Source organism: Lissotriton vulgaris, chromosome 2_1, assembly GCF_964263255.1.
Source record: "Lissotriton vulgaris chromosome 2_1, aLisVul1.2, whole genome shotgun sequence".
NCBI classification, from domain to species: Eukaryota; Metazoa; Chordata; class Amphibia; order Caudata; family Salamandridae; genus Lissotriton; species Lissotriton vulgaris.
The window spans coordinates 2,014,120,745-2,014,141,995 of NC_141687.1; the positions used below are offsets into that span (position 1 = coordinate 2,014,120,745).

The window sequence follows — 21,251 nt, forward strand, 5'->3', positions numbered from 1 at the left end:
GATTTCAGTGCTAGTGTTTCGCCTCCCGATTCTTGCAAGGAAAAATCCGGGGGCATATTACCAACAACTAGCGATAATTTTTGTCTCTAACTTGTTTAGAGACAAAACTTATCGCCGCACATCGGCGAATTTTATCGCACATAAACCTTGCTATTAGCAAGGTTTATCGCAAATGCGATAAAAAACGGCCGCAATGCATGAATATCGCTGAAAAGTCAGCGATATTCATGCATTATCCAGCAAATGCTCTTAGTCATGTTATCCACTTCCCATTGGATAACATGGCTAAAAACTGCTCAGGGCAGGTGTTAGGTTTTGGAGATATTCGCGCTTAGCGCGAATATCTCCAAAAGTTGGTAATAGGAGATAGCGATGGTTAGGGACTGTTTCCAGTCGCTAAAATCTTGGCACGCCCACTTTGCATGTCATTAGTGATAAATGTCACTGATATGCAAAGCGGGGCCCAAGATGGTCGCTATCTCCTTTTAGCTGTCACTAACTGGTGTTAGCGACAGCTTGGTAATAGGGAGATAATTTTATCTCTTTTTTTTTGGCTTTTAAAGCCAAAAAAGCGGAAATAAACCCCCTTGATAATATGCCCCATGATTTCTCGGGGGTTTCAGCTGACAGGGCTTGGTATTGTGTTACGTGCTAATTCTTCCAGGAAACGTCAGAGGGTCGATGCAGGGGTTCTAGAAGGGGTGATAAACCATTTAAGCCTCATGAACAAGCGCATGGTCTTTTAAAGATTTGTGAAGTACTCGGGGCGGCGGTGTGTGTGTGCCCTCTTTCAGGAGCGGGCGGGGGGGCACTGCCAGCAACTTGCCAGGCCAGGCAGTGTTCAACACGTGCATCACCCTTTCTCTGCCTGCTATTGCGCTCCATGCTTCGGAAAGGTAAGAAAAAGAACGTGCATTTGAGTTTGAAATGTCCGATCCTGTAGCAGTACACTTGCAAAGCCCACACATGACAATAACCCGATTCAAGGCCCCATTCACCCTATTTTTTAAAAATATATTGCACTCCAACAAAGTTAGATTTTAAAACTTTATTAACTTTTAAATATAACGAACGCAACAAAAACTGTAAATATATTTAAACATTTTTTGAAATTAACCAGAACTATAACGATAACAACAACAACAACAATAATATAACTTTTATGCCTAAATTACGCAAACATTTAGCTAATCTGCTAAAGGGGGGAGTCGCCATTTCTTTACAATAATCAATAATGAAAAATCAACATCAATAGGGTTGTCCGTTTTCTCGATGCAGCACTATAGTGCAACATACACAGCACCTGGGGTGTCAAGAGTGAACAGGTCCTAGCTGCTTAACCAATGACTGACAAATGCTATATTAAACACTTACTATGTATAATACTTGCGTTCACAATAGTTTTACTTTACAAAATAGAACAAAAGATGTCCCCTGTAAGTAAACCAATATTAGCTGTTTCAGTTATTGAACATCCTAAGGTTTTATGACATGGGGAACAGTGGTGATATCCTGGGCGGGTGATGGAAAAACATCTACAAAGAAAACTATTACTATAACGATAACAACAACAATAATATAACTTTATTAACTTTTAAATATAACGAACGCAACAAAAACTGTAAATATATTTAAACATTTTTTGAAATTAACCAGAACTATAACGATAACAACAACAACAATAATATAACTTTTATGCCTAAATTACGCAAACATTTAGCTAATCTGCTAAAGGGGGGAGTAGCCGTTTCTTTTGATAATTTTGATAATCCATCCGTAGCCTCTCTAATCTCCATTAGAATATGTTTCTTGCTGTCGCTAGCTGATGAAAAAACTAAAGTGATAACTTCCTCATCCTTATTTTGTCTTTCTTTGTTCCTTAAGATGTTATCTGTGTCAACCTCTTCCGAGAATGCTGATGCGTTAGGGATTTCCTTGTGTTTCCTAATAGCATTGGTGTCTGCACACTTCTTTGTCAATTCTGTGAACATGATAACTGCTTCATAAACAGACGATATCTTTGTTTAGTCATTAGTGTTAAGTGTGTCTGAAACTACAGTGCCCTTCTGTTTTTCTTTCTTCAGGCTCTACAGAGTTTTGTGTGTTGTTCTTTTGAGCGACAATTATTCCAGAGGTTTCAGGTTTACTTGTTTTGTCCTGCAGTGAGTTAACAGCTTTAGAGACTTCATGTTTATTTGCTATGTCCTGCTGTTCGTCAACTGCTTCAGAGACGTCAGCCTCATTTGTTATGTTTGACTAGATCCTGGACCTGCTCGGCCGCGCCCAAAATGGCGCCGGTGTAAATGGGACTCGTAACTCCTTGTTGTGTACTGGTTGTCCAACCTTGATATCACGAGATACGTATGCAGTTTTGAAGCACATGGCGGAGGCTCGTCTGCTGTAGTGGGACGCCCCTTATCGTTTCAGTCGCCATTCCGCCCGCTTTTGCTACACTGTGCCTTTTCCGCCATTCAGCTGTTTACCGCCCGCTCTTACGGCTACAGCGTCTCGCTCACCATGTAGTTGAGTTGCTCCCACTCTTGCGGTGCAGCGATAGGCGGCTGCCACAGGACTCTTAAAATGGCGGCCGGCTCTTCGGATTTGGGCCTGGTCCAGTAAAATAGCCCTGGGACACCTTGGAACTCGGACGCTTGTCTGCCAGGGCTTGGGTTCCATTCTCGAAAGCGTCCCCTCAGCCTTGAAGATTGTACAAAAGTCTTGGGGGCCGTCGACTCCCGCAGGCTTCCGGTGGGGAGCGGCTGCCATGATTGCTTGCGGAATGGCCACGACGGAGCTACGAGATGGTGGTGCTCTCATGGTGACGCCAGCTTCAGTCTGAAACATCCAGAAACAAGGTGGGGCTTTCATCGTTTGGGAAAAAAAATGTTTTAATCCAATGAAAAGTGTTATTTTTAGGTCACATGACCTAGTCTTACATCATTAGGAAAACAAAAGTAAAATGAACCAATGAAAAGTTTTATCAACAAGTCACATGACCTGTTATGCTTACGTTACGCGCTGCGCGGCGCGCTCTGGATCGTTTCCGGGAAGCTGCGCCTTGCGCACCGGAGCACTTCCGGGTGCGCTAACGCGTCGCGTCATATGACGCATTACGCGACAATGCAGGTCCAGAATATAGTCAAAATGTCTCCACCAACCAGCGGTCGGAATACAACCGCTTTCAGCAGTCCAAAAAGTTCGGTTAAATCTTAAGAGCGGGAGCAACTCAACTACATGGTGAGTGAGACGCTGTAGTCGCAAGAGCGGGCGGTAAACAGTTGAATGGCGGAAGAGGCATAGAGTACCAAAAGCGGGCGGAATGGCAACTAAAACGGTAAAGGGGCGCCCCACGACAGCGTGTCTTCAGGTCAAACGGATTGTGGGACAAGGTCCAGAATGGAAGAGTCATCAAAAGGGAAAAAAATCCGCCGGACCCCGGGAGCCGGCCGCCTATGCCGGGGGCGATCTCAGGCCACACCAGGGCAACACGACTTGGGGAGGGGGCAGGAGCCAAGCGCCCCCTCTCAGTCCGCGCCATCTCACCGCCCCTCGGGGGCCTCCGTCAAGCGGTTTAGGGAGGCACCGTATCACATTGTTTTGCAATGCAGTCAGGTCCACAAACGGACCCCACTTACTTTGAATAGTGAAGCTGCAGCAGGTGCAAATAAGGTTTAAACATTGTTACAAGCACTGCTTAGAACTCTGAAGTATGGCACTCAACATCCAGGACTTATGCCATTTGTGTAAGGCAGTGACATCGAAGCAACTCAGGGACAGAAAGCATGAACGAACATTCACGTATGAAAATCTTATTTGGGGAAGGGGTAGAATCCAAACGCCCCCTCCCAGTTTGCGCCACTACACCGTATGTGGAAAATCTGAAGCCATCGTTCTACAAACTCTCAACGCTTGCTATCAGTGCATGAGTTTCATGCTCGATCGATTGAGCTAGCCGGATCGGGCAATAAAAAGTATAAAATAGTTATGTAAATAGTTATTTAATAAAATGTTTTACCCTGTTTCTTTGCTGGTGTGTTGTCTATATTTATAATATTTGCATAGGGTTTGTCGTTATTTTGGGCGGGGTGGGTGGCGGAGTCGAGCTGTCTTGCAGCCCTCATGGTGTGGAGCTCAGTTCATTTCACTATTTTCGTATTTCTCATGAAGGGTTGTTCCTAATGTTTGTATTTTACCGAGGTCAAAAAGAGATCGAATTAGTGGTCTACTGATTTTGCTCGATTACTTTTATTTTTTTACACGATTTTTCACTATCTGCAAAGACTAAACAGAGTATTGCGACTTTGTGCTTGTTTGTAAATAGAGAATGATCCAAAGAGAACCAATTCTAAAACAGTAAATGCTTGGATAACAATCAATCAAATGGAGAGACAAGCAGGTACGACGGATTACAACGGGGGTAAAGGTCTGCGTTAACTACCCTTCACTATCTGCAAAGAGAGAGTACTACTAACAGAAAAGAGGGGAGTGGGGGGGGGGGCAGCGTTCAAAGCACATCAGCGTGCATAAACACGAAAACGTTTTTACCTATCACGTACTTGACATTTGACAGCTTTTGATATTTGCTATTAAAAAACCATTGAAATTCACAGAAAAAACCATAGGTTATAGTCGATATATAGTTAGGAATTTGCATTTACAAAACCTTGAAAATTCAATGAAAAAACCATTGGTTTTAGGCCATATATAGTTAGGGATTTGCATTTACAAAACCTTATTTTACTCGCATAAAACCATTGAAATTCCATATATAGTTAGATGCGCTAACTATATATCACGCACCCGCAATCCACTGCTGATGATGTCACATATTACATCATTCATGACATGGTTAGTGACATCACTGATGACATCACTGATGACATCTCAAATGACATCACTGATAAAATCACTGATAACATCTCATTTGACATGACTGATCACATCACTGATGATATCATTCATGTGATAATACCATGAACCTCTTCAGACTCTAATATAACCTTAGATACAATCAGTGTAAACAGACAGTCACAGACTGTCACTCATCCATGGAGTTACTCACACACCTAGTCAGTTATGCCAAAAATCAATCACACCTCCATTTTCTCAACTATACAGTTATACACACCTTACTTATTCAAACATATACTAACACATATTTACTTTACTCTCTTATACAATCTCTGATACATGTTCACAATGATCCATACAGCCACTCACACATTCACTGGCTCTTATGCACAGTTATTTATAGATGTCAACTCTCACATGTACTGTGTTTTACATATGTACTTACTTTGACATGTAGCACTGAGATATCCATTCACTCACTAATACACTCATGCACAGTCAACCGCCCATACAGCTGTTTCCACATGCACTTTTGAATCCATACATATAGTGAATCAACTACTCACACATCTATGTACAGAGTCACACACCTCCCAGCCACCCATACACACACACTCAGTTTCCCATACAAATACTTGGACAACCAATCAATAACCCATACAGTTACTCATATAGCTACTGATCAACATATGCAGCAGTTTGTAGAACAACAGATATAATGATGCACAAATTAAAACAGTTTAGTCACTAACCCATGCACTCAGTGAGACACATTTAATCACTCACTCATACAGTCAGTCATGCACCTAGTAAATCCTTCATCCAGACACTTATATATCCACTCATTCTTCAATATGTAAAACATATTTTAACTTTACAGAAACATACAGTCACTGGATGTTGTCATCAGTGATGTCATCAGTGATGTCACTAACCATGTCATGAATGATGTAATATGTGACATCATCAGCAGTGGATTGCGGGTGCGCGATATATAGTTAGCGCATCTAACTATATATGGAATTTCAATGGTTTTATGCGAGTAAAATAAGGTTTTGTAAATGCAAATCCCTAACTATATATGGCCTAAAACCAATGGTTTTTTCATTGAATTTTCAAGGTTTTGTAAATGCAAATTCCTAACTATATATCGACTATAACCTATGGTTTTTTCTGTGAATATATATATATATATATATATATATATATATATATATATATATATATATATATATATATATATATGCACATATGAGTGTGTGTGTATATAGGCTGTATTTAGGCTGCACTCAAACAGTATTGAAGTGGTAACACAACACAATAAAAATTCCAAACCAAATAAAATCACACCAAGTTGACAAAAATCTATATATATAAATATGTACACACCTGCAATCTGCAATGTAAAACCAAGAAAACATACCTTTGCGATGTACTTACCTGTGATGTAATAAGATGGATGAAGGGACATGCCACCACTTGAATGAATAAAGAGAATTTGGAGAGCGTTAATATGTTAGAGGGCATTTGGGAGAAGATTTACAGACCCATACGCTTGTTAGGACAACTTGAGTCGGTCTGTGTTCCTCAGCACAAGGCTGGCATGTGCCTCTAGACTCATCCCTCATTTATAGGATGCCATGTCACTTAGATTACAGCGAAAGGCCATACAGTACCTAGAACCTGTAGATGTAGGGTTCTCCCGGCCTGCAGGCTTCAATGTGATGACCTCTTTGTAGGTTAGACTTTTTGGTACTTTTCCCATTCAAGGAAAGCCACTACAGTCCATTTCAGCCCCTCTCAGCCAAATATTATTGTAATGGTTTGTCACAAACTAATCATTCCACAATCATCAGCCATTGCTGTATTTGAACTGTCAGACATGACTAAGGGAGTCTTTTCTCTTCAGCAGCATTTTCTTGGAAGAGTGGGCATAGGAATATTACTAGGGAGAGGTGGACTATTTTTTTATTTTCAAGTCATGTATATGTTATTAATGGCACTCAAGAGTGCATGTATCATTGAAAGCAATCTCAGCATTCATGCCTCCTCACTGTGTAGACAACACAGAATACCTCACCTGCGGTCCACAAAAACGGCCATGGAAGTAGACTGCGACTGATGTCAGAAAGCCAAACCGCAGCTCCGGTGCTCTACTCGCAAAGCACAGCTCTGAGGCCATGTCATGATCATAATTTGGTTTGGGCATGCGCCCTTTTCAAAGAAAACAGACTGCTGACACTAACTCATTGCACTCAATTGCATGATCTCATTAACCTATAGAGCACAAACCACAGAGACACATAACTGTGCTGTGTGCACAGGTGCAGGACAGGATCGTGGTCTGGCCATAGATGCTTCTAGGTTCAAGAGATGCAGCCTGGCAGTGGCTTGATCAGTATAAGGTGGCTTCCGGACTGCAGAGAGCCACTGATGCTTGGTACTACTTGGGGCCATTTTATTCAGTGCTGCTCAGTGCCCAGTCTATTTGAACACTAAAATTAACCCATGCCTTATGACCTTGATGCTTATTACTGCCTGAGGCCACCAATAATAATATCCACCTGGCCCCATTAATGTTTGTTATTATCTGGAGCCATTCTTGTTTACTGCTGACTGGAGTCATTGATGATCATTACTGACTTGGGCCAATAATGATGCACGTTTATGCCCAAGGCCATTGATGCTCCTTACTGGCAGTCTTCATAAAGGGCTTACTATTTGTTGGAGGCCATTGATGAAGATTAATACCTAGGCCAAATGAGAATTATGCAGCTTGCCCTTGAGACTTATTAATGCTTGGGACCATTGTGCTTCATTAGAAAGATCACAGTTTAAGTTGTACTAGTCTACTGGTCTGTGTGGGTTGGTGTTTGAAGGTGAGACTGTCAATAAGGGCTTGGCATGAGAAGTAAAATCCATATGTTAACATTAAACAAATCTCATAATATTTCAAAGCACCATTTGTAATTCATTGCAGTGTTTGTTGTTTCTTTCTTTGCCTACAGCTTCCTAGCAATGTAATCATATGTTAAGTAGCCCATAAAAGGGTGAACACCGGTATTAAGAGAAATTTAAATAGGAGAAGACCAATCTACGAAAAGTGCGTGAGGTAGTAAAAAGAGAGCATTAAATAGTTTTTGTGTTGCGCTTCAGAAACTATTTTATATATTTGTTAGCAAAGAGTTTAGCTGGTCTTGTAGCAAAAGTAGGTAAGAACAGCTACTCATATGACATATGTACACTAAAATGTACAAACAACAAACTTATGTAGTACTTTATGTACTGGTAGTAACAATTTTCCCTCTGTTTTTCCTATTTGTTTCAGACTGCAGTTGAGACAACTGACAGGTGAGGAAATGGTTTTGAATAATCTGTCTTTTATAGCGTTTTAGTCACAATATAAATTTGGTTTGGTCAGCATAACCTTCTGTAGGCTCTAATGCCCTGGATGTCCTCCAAAACTCGTGGGACTTCCACTCAGCTCAAGATATTTGCATCAGTTTGCCCGCCCAAGTGTTTTTTCTTCTTTGTGTGCCACTGTATACCATTGGCTCTGCCTGAAATGTTACAATCACCGAGGAATAATACTGACAATAGCACAATTTTCGGAGTGTACAGGTGTCATCAAATGTTTAATATAATGGGAGCATCTCAGCCATTTGCCACCCTTAAATTAGTACATAAAATCAATACATTGTTTCATCATTGGAATTGCTGATTGTTTGAATTATGTATACTTTTATTGCTAGTTTTTATACTCCTGTCGCCGTCTGCCTTCTCATTGTGTTCAGCAAGAACTATTGTTACCAATGCTTTTCTGAAATTTTAAATATGAATAGAGCACGCTGTGCTTCGGCCCGGAGGCGTATTTCTCGATTACCTCATGCTTTTGTCCAGTTGGTGAATCGTTCTGCCTCCTAGAGAGTGCTTGCATTTCAAAAGTACATTGAATTATCACACTTTAAATGATATATCTCATGGATGAATTATATACATAACATTATTGTTTTTTTATTTGGGTTTTTTTCACTGCCCAAAGCTGTTTTAATGCTTCAATCTAGGAACCAAATAATAAGCCATGCCTATTGGCTTTACCAGTGCTTGTTAGTATAAATATCATCTGCTCTTTTCCCTTTAATTTTGATCGACTTGTTAAAGTTAACTTCTAATGCAAGTGTGAAGGCTCAGGAATAAAGAGAGTCTTTTAATGTGCACGTTTTACGCCCATAGGCATTTGATTCCTAGTGCTAGAAAGAATGTGAGCGAGAAGGGCCTTCCTAAAATGAATTAAATTAATATATACCTCCGCCAAGGCAAGGATAATGGTCAATGACTTGCTAACTGAGCCATTTGAGATTGTCAGGGAGACGAGGCATGGAGGTCCTGCGTCCCTGCTTGAATTTGCCGTTGTCATTGAACCTTTGGCTTGCCATCTAAGAGATTGACACCCCCATCGGGGATTCGATTTGTCAAACGTGATCTCCTGATATTAATGTATGCAGATGACATTCTTCTTTTGAGAAAAAAAAACAGATCACAACATACACCTAATTATACGGGATGTGATCAGTGTGGACAGTGGTAGGGGTCACAACTAATCTCGAACAAGTCGATGCCAATATGCTGCCAGAGCTGTAATTCCCACTGTGTTGGATGACAGAACTGGTCAGCTACTTGATCATAATGTACCGCAGAGACATTGATACTAAAATATGTGTAAATTATGGCATATGTATCTCTGAGATCACTGACTCAGTGCAGAAGTGGATCAGGCTTCCCCTAACGTTGGCCAACAAGATCGCCTTGATGAAAATGGTGGTGCTGCCTAAACTATTATATTTATTCCAAAACATTACTATTCCCCTCCTCAAAGTGTTCTTCCCCCAGTAGAAATCCATCATGATTACCATGGCCTGGGCTGGGAAACAAGTGGGGTAAAGAGAAAAGCTAAGCACAAGATCTATAATATTTAGTTATTACAAAGACATTAGGCCTAATTCTGTGCGAAAACAGTGCATGTCAGATAAATATCTACATACATTTCAATTGTCTCATTCCTTTTTTGATATTTTGATATTTTCAATGATTGTTTTTGCACACAAATAATACAATATTTATATTTATTAAAAAAAGTACACAAAACACACAAAAGATATTTTTTACAAACAGTACACTACAGTGCTGTACAGAAAAATCAATGTTTTAATAATAGGAGATGGAGTTCATATGTTGGCAAATAATTGCAAAGGCTGGCGGTCGATGCAGACACGATGAGTGTTTCGGCGTTTTAAGCCTTCGTCAGGAAAACCGCCTCAACTTTTTCTATAATCGTAGATCAGGACAGTGGTCTACGATTGTATCAGCAAAGGTTGTTACTCCTTTGCCGAAGAAAGGCATCACACAGATTCTTTAATTTCTGATCACAGAAGACTGCTGAATATCAGAAAATGGATATTTATCTGATTTATGCCTTATAAAGGCTACTCCATAATACAGCCAAGTATTGCCACTTAGTCATTTTAAAAACTGAAGTGAAACTTTTAATGGTTATCTTCACAGAAAAAGCGACTGGCATACAATGTTGATGTTTATTAAAGGTGCGCACACCGTCAGTAAAAGATTATATGGTGGACCAGTGGCTGTTTATTCCCTTTTCATAAGCTTTGTCGGTATGGGAGAAGAAACGCCGGCTCGCTTAATCGTCCTATCTGTGACCTGGGAAACAGCCACAGACCAGCGGGTCCAAATTACAGAAACCCTATAACAAGCGTGGCTTTGGGGCTCCAAATTTCGAGCTCCACCATCTAGTAGCACATACCCAATTCGCTTATCATTGGATACATAACTTAAGATGTGCCCCACACATAGACCTGGTGGAGTTGGCACGTATTCAAACTAAACCGGATTACAGATCACCTCGTCCAGAACGAGAAATACTCATGATCGCAAGCTTGGGCTGGGTACTAGCACGTTTAGCGGAGCTGAGCAAAGATCTACTCAAGGGCGCTTTCCAAGCTAAAATAACACACTATTTATATACCCCACACAGAACACAACCCTGCTTCCATTAATATGGCACAAGCAATTTTGATGTATGGGGAACTTATTCCGGAATAAAAGATTCATACCACTGGGGGAATTTTTAATCAAGACACTTTCCCATATACAGGGCGCACCAGGATATCATATCATAACCTCAAACACGTGCTGAAACGCTTGATCTCAGCATTTCTAGAAGTCCCTGCAGCTTGGGAGTGGTATTTCTTATTAGAGAACCCAACCCTAAACATCTTGGCCTGCTCAACCTCACAAACTGAAATGCAAGACCGTATTGAGCTGACCATTCAAATAAACGGTCCTTCTGCTGCAGGCAAACCAAAGGGATATCCTTGAATAGGAAACTTAGAATTATCCATTTCAAATACCTACACAGGACATATTACACTCCTGTAAGCATGATGAAATGTGGCATGTTGGCAGACTCTAACTACCGCAGATGCGCACATTTCTTACATTTGGCATGGTCTTGCCAAGAAGTTGCCACATTTTGGTCACTGATAACTCATGCATTGGACATAATGAGAAAGTGACGCCTATATCTACTAGGATGACAGTGCTGGGGTACATACTGGATGCCATAAACTCTGCAGAAAACTGCTGGCAAGGGCAACCCTACTGGGCCGGTGATGGGTGGCTTTCACATGGGGGGGCAAAGGGGCTCCTCAATTTAAAAGTTGGCTGAAAGACATGATCCTGTCCAGTGAACTGGTGGAACTATATGTCGACAATTTGCCACCTGCCTCTAGACCAAGAGTCTTTGGGGCCTCTCTGCGACTATGTTGTTGACTTGGATGCAAGTGGACACCTTCGCCATTGCAAATCAGTTACCACCTCCTGTGAGATGTTAATAACTGATCAATAAATTTGGTCGCTAACTGTTGGTACACGTCATACCAAACCATAAGTAAGAAGGGTCGCACCTTTCATGCCCCTTACTCATTGCGATTCAGTATCGCTCACTAAACCCGTTTTGCAAGTGGGAACGTTTTTTCTGACTCACAAAATGGGTTTAACACACACCTAATTAGTGTTATGCAGAGGCAAACACTGTAATTTTGCAAAGTGCAGGATTTGCGAACACAAATGTCTAGCAATTTTAGATGGCATGTTTTTTTTATTTCTCATTTTCATGTTTTGGCTTATGCTTGCATTAAAAAATACAATAACAATTGCACCAGCTTGCTAAGGACAGACTTATTTGCCTTGCCAATGCTTTTTTTTCTCTAGCAGTTGTCGTTTATTATATAGTGGATACTTACATTTTTTTAATTAAATTGTAAATATTTGTCTATAGTTTAATTCAGTATTTTATTTTTACATTTTGTCTGCCGGCGTTCAAGCGCTTAGAAAATTCAAAACACCTGGAGCTGTTGTGAAACTCTGTGTTTACCTTGCATTACAAGCGATTACAAGCTATTTACAATTTGTACTGGATGACTTGAATCTGACTCCTAATAGAGTTTAAGTCGTTTTATTAGTTCCTAAAGCAACTTAGAGTCCTTCCTAATGTTACCATTCCTTAGAGTGTCTGATGACTCATCAGTGTGGTTCAATAGTTGGTTACAATTAAGTCCGGCTTCAATGCCTCCTCTCAAATATCTCAAATAATCTGATGATGCCATCTGATTCTGAGGGAGAAGGTTGGCAATTAGGAAACCAGCTAGAAGAATCTCTGTCTTCCAGCTGTACCCTTTCTAACCTTTGATTTAAGTTAGTGCCAAGAGCTCAGTATGGTCCCTGTAATAAATAATTTAAAGATAGCTTCCAGAAAGGTTGGTTCTGCAGATAATAAAGTTCTAAATGCAGCGCACACGGTCTTGCAATGTATATGATTAGTCACAGGAATCTATTGAAGTTTTTGAGATGTCCTGGGATGGATTCTTGACACTCAAGTAAGTGTGTACAAAATCCCACGACTCGCAACTTTGCAATATATGTTTGATCCTTTGCAAGCCTTAGTTACCATCCACAGGAGCTGTTATGATGAGTTGCTCAGGGCAACAGGTGGCCTGGCTCTGCTTGACAGCCACCCCCGTCCAAGTGCAAAACCAAAACCCCATCACAGATTCTTATACTACCTTCCCCACACTATCACTGCCCCGCTGGAGTTGAGTCTCTTTCCCCAACAAGGATCAAACTCGGCTTAGGATTCTCTGCCAGCCCTGACTTCTGGCACATCACTACCCATCCTGTGGTGGGATCCCCGCACACCTGCAGGGTTTAATGGCCCAGCAAGAACTGCTCCCCATTGCCACAATATGCCAATAATTTTAGCATTTGACACTGCACACCATTCCCAGACACCTCTCGGCACAAAGTGACTGCAGGGAGCATTATAGGCTCACACAATTTCCTGCTCCAAAATGGACGTCCTATCACAGGAAATCAACATAAGAGATCTACCGAAGAGGGGTATGAATATGCTTAGGTTATTCAGGTCAACCCTGAGAGCATTGGCTGCCTTTACCAAGGGCATCCTGACTTTGCCTGAATATAGTGAGGTAGAAAAAACAGAGCTGTTTTAACTTGTATTCTTTTTATTTAAAACGTGCTCAGTAGACAGTACATTCAGGAGATAATTACATCAGAATACCATATCTTCTCTTCTGCATCTTCGATGTTACATACATCTGTACAGTGGATATTTAACACATGCCATGACAATACCTGTGCTATTTCCTTCATAAACCTCAAAGGGCTGCTGGGCTCCCAATATATTTTTCCATTTCCTTGGCACCCCCTAGTCTTATATATTGTTTTTTTCTGCTTGCCAGCACCATTCTAAATCAGATTTCCACTCCCCTATTGTTGGGATGTCGGTCGCCCCCCTATTTTCTTGCCACATTCCGCTTTACAACTCCCAAAGCCAATGCTAGCCATGGTTTGGTGTCTCGGCCAGACTTCCTCCCCAGTGATTTGTTTTTATTTTTTTATTTTGAAGGTTTTATATAGCGCGGACGTGACCCTTGCTGGTATTAGAGCACTTTACAAGGAGGATAGTAGACAAAAGAACAATGTATGTCAAAGTAATGTCCTACAATACAGGTAGCCGCTATGAGAGATAGCAAAAATCAATAATCGTGTGAATTTAGGCACGAGAAGAGATTTCACTTCTTTTTTTAAAGAGGCAGTAGAGGGATTCAGTCTGGTTACTGTGGGAAGTGCATGCCAAATCCGTTGAGCGACACCGTAGAAGGCACCATTATGTTTTCTTTTTTGCAAATCTTTGAGGTTTCAGAAGGAGATTGCTGGCCCTCCTGGAAGATCTGTTGCCGCATGATAGTACCAGTTTCTGGGGCAGATACCTTCGAGTATTATGATGTAGGGCTTTAGGAGTCATGCAGGTGATTTACAATTGAATTCTTGCTTCGAAGGGTAGCCAGTTGAGAGCTTTAAGGTCTGGGGAAATGTGTCAATTTTTTGGGGGGCCGTGATGAGCCTGGCTGCTGAGTTGATTGAGGCTCTTAGAGGGGCTGTTGTAGATCTGGGGAGTCCACAGAGGGTTGCACTTCTGTATTCTAGTCTCTGAATTACTAGTGTTTGGACTGCAAGTTTGAAGTCCTTTGCAGGAAGGAAGGGTTTTCATTTTCTCAAGGTGTTCATCTGAAAGTTTGCTCCTTTTGTTGCGGCACTGATGTGTTTCTGCATGTTTAGATTTCTGTCTGGAGTTACTCCCAGCTATTTAGCTGAGTCAATTATGAGCGGTTGGCAGTTGAGCGTTGTTAATTGTTTAAGCCATTCTCGTATGCTGGAGGATTATTTAGGTGGGCGATTAGTAGAAATTCAGTTTTGACGGTGTTTAGCTTGAGGTGGTTTTTGGTCAGCCAAGACTGAGTTTTTTGTAGCGTTAAATCGAGAGATTTGATATCCTCCAAAGATGTTATCTTTAAATATAGTTGTGTAGTTGAAAGGGAAGAGCCCTGTGGGACTCATAATGTGACTGGAACGATCATGAACAGGGATTGATTGACAATGAAACTATGGGATATATTTTGCAGGAAAGAGGTGAACCAATTTAGTACTGACCCTGATAAGCCAATTCTGTATTTCAAGAGATCTAGGAGATTATTATGTTTGACGGTGTCAAAAACAGAGGATAAGTCAAGCAGGATTAGTAGGCATGCTTAGTTCTGGTCAAGGATTTTTAGTGCGTCATTTACTATGTGGGTCATAGCCGATTCAGTACTATGTCCTGCACGGAAGGCAGATTGAAATTGATTGCGCAGGTTAAAGTGTGCAATGTGGTTGCCCAACAGGATGAGTACACATTTTTCTAGTAGGTTAGCCAGAGTTGAGATGTAAGAAATTGGGCTGTAATTATTTAAGTCTGTGGGGTCTGCTGTAGGATTTTTTTAGAATGGGGGACACTTGCCCCGATTTAAGAATTTCAGGAATGGTTCCTTGGAGTAGAGAGGCATTGATATTCTTCGTCTAAAGTGCAGTAGCAGCGGTATAAAGTCTTTTAGGTACTTAGCGGGAAGAGGGTCTGAGAAGTGGTTGGAGGGATTCAGGAACATGAGCGATTTTAGTATTACTAATTCGCTATAAATTGTGAAGGAGGACCATGCGGTCTTATTTTTGAGGGCGAACTTAGATGTGAAAGTGATTGGGATTACTGGAGTGGGCGATGACGTGTCATTATGAATGTCGGTCTGCGCTACTAAGGCATTCAGTAGGATCAACTTCAAATATTCTGTGAATATTCGTGAATAAGGGGGCAAATTCTTCGCAGCTGGGCGGTGCGCAATGTGTAGCTTAGGGGAGTGGGATAAGCCAGAAGATTGAGTTTTGACTAGCTCAAAGAGTTTTTTGGGACGATTCTTGGCCTGGTCTAACTGATGTTTGAGGAAGTTTGCTTTTGAATGTCTGATCTTTCTATAATAGGAGTTTCAAGTGGCTCTAAAAAGTTTGAGGTGGTCAGGGATGGTGATGATCTCCATCGCGGTTCCGCTAGTTTTAGGGCTCATCTGTCCTCAATAAGTCTACCGTCATACCATGGTTTTGAGTCTTTTGTGGAAAGCCTCTTCAGTTGTAACAGTGGCTGTGTCTAATATCGTGGTCATAGAGTTAAGGAAGTGGTTTATCAAAGCTTGAATATCCGATAAGTCTTCAGGGGGGGAACAGGAGGTTGACACTGTTGGATGTGGGTAGGACTGTGTTGGTGTTTTTTTGGTTCCTCTTCCATATTTTAGGTCTCGTAGGTTGTACTGAGTGTAATTTTACTGATTCCTTGATGAAGAAAGTGATGGGATTGTGATCAGACCAATCACTGGGGAGGATTGTGTCAAGCTGAATGGTCTTCACCGTAGCAATAATTAAATCAATGATTAAGCCTTTGTCATGTGTGGGGCTGTCACAGATTTGGATAAGATCAAGGTCCGAGAGGAATGTTTTGAGGCAATTTATCGCAGGATCGATGAGGTCATATTTGGGTATTTTGTTGTCCAGTATTTGTAGTCACAATATCCATTAATTGTTTGATGAAGGTGAGCTTATCACCTGGGGGGGTGGGGGGGGGGGGGTAGAATGTGTGCAGTGAACAGTTAAGCATGGGCTGAAAATTCGTTCCGCTCGCGGGATTTGCGGATTTTATGCGATTTCGCGATCCGCGAATCTCGCGAAATCGCAGTAAAATCTGCAAATCAGCGGGGACGAATTTTCAGCCAAGCACTTACAGGGTTACAGCATCATGTGCAAAAGTTGAAGCTAATTTTTTGTAACCTTTTACAAAAGGGTTACAAAGAAATTAACTTCAACTTGGGCACCTGCTGCTGTAAGCCTGTAAGTGCTTCCTGGCGCCTCGTTGCCTACTTGCAACTATTCTCTGACCCTGCTCTGGCCATTGAAGCAGGGTCAGAGAATAGTTACTAGTAGGCAATGAGGCGCCTGTCACAAAAATTAAACCTCAACAGGAAGCACTGACAGAAATAAAAACAAGCATTTGCAATGCAATAGGTCTTGCATTAGGAAAGTTTGAGCTATTGCTCTTGTAAATGACAATTTTTTTTATTTAAGTGTTGCTTTTGAAAATAGCTAAATTAATAGCTTTGTCATTTACAATGGCAATAGTTATAACTTTCGCAAATGTGACACCTATAGCATTTGTAATGCAACATGTTTTATATTTAGGTGACTTAGCTGTATTGATATTACAAATTACAATGGCTTTTAATTTTTTTAAAATAATTAATACTTATTTAAAATTGATTTTAATTTATAATGGCAATAGCTTAAACTTTTGTAAATAACTTTTGTGAAGATTATGTTCAGTGTATTTTATTGTGACGAAAAACCAAGAACAGAAGTGAAATATTAACATCTTTTTGTGACATTTGTAATAAAGTTTGAAACATTGAGAGAACATTTTTGAACCAGTATTTGTTGAATGGTTGCGCAGATTGATGCAGGGGTCGCGCTGAGTGGTGCTGTGGTGGTGCTGAGTGGTGCTGTGGTGATGCTGAGTGGTGCTGTGGTGGTGCTGAGTGATACTGAGATGGTGCTGAGGGATGCTGGGGGGGTGCTGAGTGGTGCTGTGGTGGTGCTGAGTGAAGCTGTGGTGATGCTGAGTGATGCTGTGGTGGTGCTGAGTGGTGCTGTGGTGGTGCTAAGTGATAATGTGGTGGTGCTGAGTGATGCTGTGGTGGTGCTGAGTAATGCTGTTGTGGCGCTGAATGGTGCTGTGGTGGTGCTGATTGGTGCTGTGGTGGTGCTGAGTGATGCTGTGGTGGTGCTGAGTGGTGATGTGGTGGTGCTGTGGTGATGCTGAGTGGTGCTGTGGTGGTGCTGAGTGATACTGAGATGGTGCTGAGTGATGCTGTGGTGGTGCTGAGTGATGCTGTTGTGGCGCTGAATGGTGCTGTGGTGGTGCTGATTAGTGCTGTGGTGGTGCTGAGTGATGCTGTGGTGGTGCTGAGTGATGCTGTGGTGGTGCTGAGTGGTGCTGTAGTGGTGCTGAGTGATAATGTGGTGGCACTGAGTGATGCTGTGGGGGCGCTGAGTGATGCTGTGGTGGCGCTAAGTGGTGCTGTGGTGGTGCTGAGTGATTATGTGGTGGTGCTGAGTGATAATGTGGTGGTGCTGAGTGATGCTGGGGTAGCGCTGAGTGATGATGTGGTGATGCAGAGGGCAGAAAGGCACAAAAAGCAGTCTAACAAAGGTCAGAAGGGCAGAAAAACAAGGGAAACCAAGTCTAACAGAGGGCAGAAGGGCACAAAAAACCAGTCTAACAGAGGACAGAAGGGCAGAAAAACAAGGGAAAAACGAGTCTAACAGATGGCAGAGGGGCACAAAAAAACTAGTCTAACAGGGCAGAAAGGCACGAAAACGAGTCTAACAGAGGGCAGAAGGGCAGAAAAACAAGGGAAAACGAGTCTAATAGAGAGCGAAGGGCAGAAGGGCAGAAAAACAAGGAAAAAACGAGTCTAACAGATGGCAGAGGGGCACAAAAAACGAGTCTAACAGGGGGCAGAATGAATTCCGCCCTGCGTGTTTGTCCACGAAGATGCCACCTTTTTGTGCAATACCTCTACTCAACTGGAGTACTTTCTACTGTCTAATCAGTAAGTGCTCCCTCCTTGGCTAAATGTATAGGGGCAGATTTACAATAACTGGCTCATCCCCAGGGATGTGCCAGTTATTGTGCGCCGCAGCTCCGCCACCCATGGTTCGCCGCATTTACAATGCAGCGCACCATGTGGCATAAACGGCACAGATGCATCACGCAACTGCGCCATAAAAGCAGCGCATTGCTGGACCTGCGTCGAGCTTGCGACGCAGCTCCAGCAATGCTCTGGGGGACCCTATCTCCCCAATGCTGCATCAAGCCTTGCGCCTGCTTCAAGCAGGCGCTGGGTTTTGAGGCAGAATTGGCCTAAAAGTGACAGAGTGAATTCTTGTAGATTTCACTCAGCCACTTTTAGGAGGCGTGCCTGCGCAGGAACGCCCTCCCCTGCGCCGGCACGCCTCCTGATGGCGCAGGGCTTTACAACGTGTCGCATCTCTCAGATGCGTCACGTTGTTAATACCCAGCACCATGGCGCATCTTTTGTGCTGCCACTGCGTCACAAAAGGTCTCGGTAGAGGGTGGGAGTGGTGAACCAGAGGGTGGCAGTGATGAACCAGAGGGTGACAGTGATGAACCAGGGGGTGGCAGTGCTGAACCAGAGGGTGGCAGGGGTGAACCAGAGGGTGGCAGTGGTGAACCAGAGGGTGGCATGGGAGAACCAGAGGGTGTTAGTGGTGAACCAGAGAGTCGCAGTGGTGAACCAGAGGGTGGCAGTGCTGAACCAGAGGGTGACAGTGGTTAACCAGAGGGTGGCAGTGGTGAAGCAGAGGTGCTGTGATGATCCAGAGGGTGGCAGTCGTGAACCAGAGGGTGGCAGTGGTGAACCAGAGGGTGACAGTGCTGTACCAGAGGGTGGCGGGGTGAACCAGAGGGTGCTGTGATGAACCAGAGGGTGGCAGTGGTGAACCAGAGGGTGGCAGGGGTGAACCAGAGGGTGGCAGTGGTGAAGCAGAGGTGCTGTGATGAACCAGAGGGTGGCAGTCGTGAACCAGAGGGTGGCAATGGTGAACCAGAGGGTGACAGTGCTGTACCAGAGGGTGGCAGGGGTGAACCAGAGGTGCTGTGATGAACCAGAGGGTGGCAGCGGTGAACCAGAGGGTGGCAGGGGTGAACCAGAGGGTGGCAGTGGTGAACCAGAGGGTGGCAGTGCTGAACCAGAGGGTGACAGTGGTTAGCCAGAGGGTGGCAGTGGTGAACCAGAGGTGCTATGATGAACCAGAGGGTGGCGGTCGTGAACCAGAGGGTGGCAGTGGTGAACCAGAGGGTGACAGTGCTGAACCAGAAGGTGGCAGGGGTGAACCAGAGAGTGGCAGTGCTGAACCAGAGGGTGGCAGTGGTGAACCAGAGGGTGGCAGTGATGAACCAGAGGGTGGCAGTGGTGAACCAGAGGGTGCTGTGCCCATACACGACCGCATGGGTAACTTCGCCATGCAAGAGGCCCGCGAACACGCAAAAAGCCCAGCGAACACGCAAAAAGCCCAGCGAACACGCAAAAAACCCAGCGAGCACGCAAAAAAACAAAAATCTGCAAATTCGCACGAATTCGCGGATTTTGTGGATTGTGAATTCAATTTCGCGTGAATTCGCGGAACGCGAATTCGCAAATTTCACCCCTACTTATTTGTTATTACTTATGATGTCTTCACAGAGGTATTCACAGGAAGATAGAGTCGGTGAGTGTGCTCCTTTCACTGAGAGACTGTTCTGGTGAATGCAGGCAATATCACCTCCTGGTCTATCGGGTCTGTCTAATCTGGTGATGTGGTGGTGGGGGGGGAACCAGAATGTCGAGGATAGGTGTGTACAATTCAACCATGTTTCAGTCAAAATTAAGAGGTCAGGTTTGTGTGTGAGTAAAAGATTGGCTATGTCGGCTGTGTGTTTTGAAGCCGATCTACAGTTTAGTAATATACATTGAGACGTGGCTTAGTGGTAGTTGGAGGTTCCTGTGTCAGCGGGATTTGCGTAAGATTCTCTAAGGTTATACCTCTGGCTTTGTGATTAGGTGCTCTGTGTGTATTGGAGTTCAGATTGATCGAGTGTTCCATGTTCTGGCTGGGATGAGGGGGATCATAAGAAAGGAGGAGGGAGTGTATATCATTGGACAAAAATGATTCTTCCTTCGGACAGGTCGGGTTAAGGCATTGGGGTAGGGAGCAGTTCTCCATTGTGGAAGCGGATGATTTGGAGTTCGTAATTACAACTGGTACAGGTATGGAGGGCTGTTACTGTGTAGGTACCTATTCACATCTTCAGACTGTCGTCTGATGTTAGGTTGATGCAAAATCAGGTCCTGTAGTGTTTGGAGGTCATCTTTAACTTGCTGTAGTGAACATAAGATTTCATCTAATGTAGGGTCTGGTGTGGGTGATGTTCTTATTGTGTCGTCTGGTGGTGGGGGGTGGATGGGCTGGGGATGGGGCTTGGAGGGTAACAGTGCTCTAAGTCTGCGAAGTGAGATATACCTGTATGGATAGGTGGAGAGGGGGGGATGAAGTAGCCAAAGGCGGTGAGGTATGTAGCGTTTGGGTGTGCGGCAGGGTGAGGGATATGGGAGTCTTCCTGATGTTAGGGGGTCTAATGTAAGGGATGTTACTTGATTGAGAGACCGGTGTAGGTTGGGTGATGTAGGGGCAAGGGGGTTGGTATACGTTTCCTAGGGTGTCTGCTGGTGCATGGATGGGAGTATAAAAAGAGTTTAAAACACTGGAACACAAGTGGCGGCTGTCCAGATCGGACACTGATAAATCAGCGTATAAAACACAACTCAGGG

At 43.1% G+C, this 21,251-nt stretch overlaps 1 protein-coding gene across 1 annotated transcript in view; it reads left to right on the top strand.

The window, feature by feature from the left end:
• Positions 1–21,251, top strand: part of FSD2 (fibronectin type III and SPRY domain containing 2) — a 556,003-nt gene that overhangs the window by 104,711 nt on the left and 430,041 nt on the right. The window contains exon 5 of the mRNA XM_086958241.1: positions 8,180–8,202. Within this exon, the coding sequence (XP_086814367.1) occupies positions 8,180–8,202 (23 nt within the window). The remainder of the gene's footprint in view (positions 1–8,179; positions 8,203–21,251) is intronic.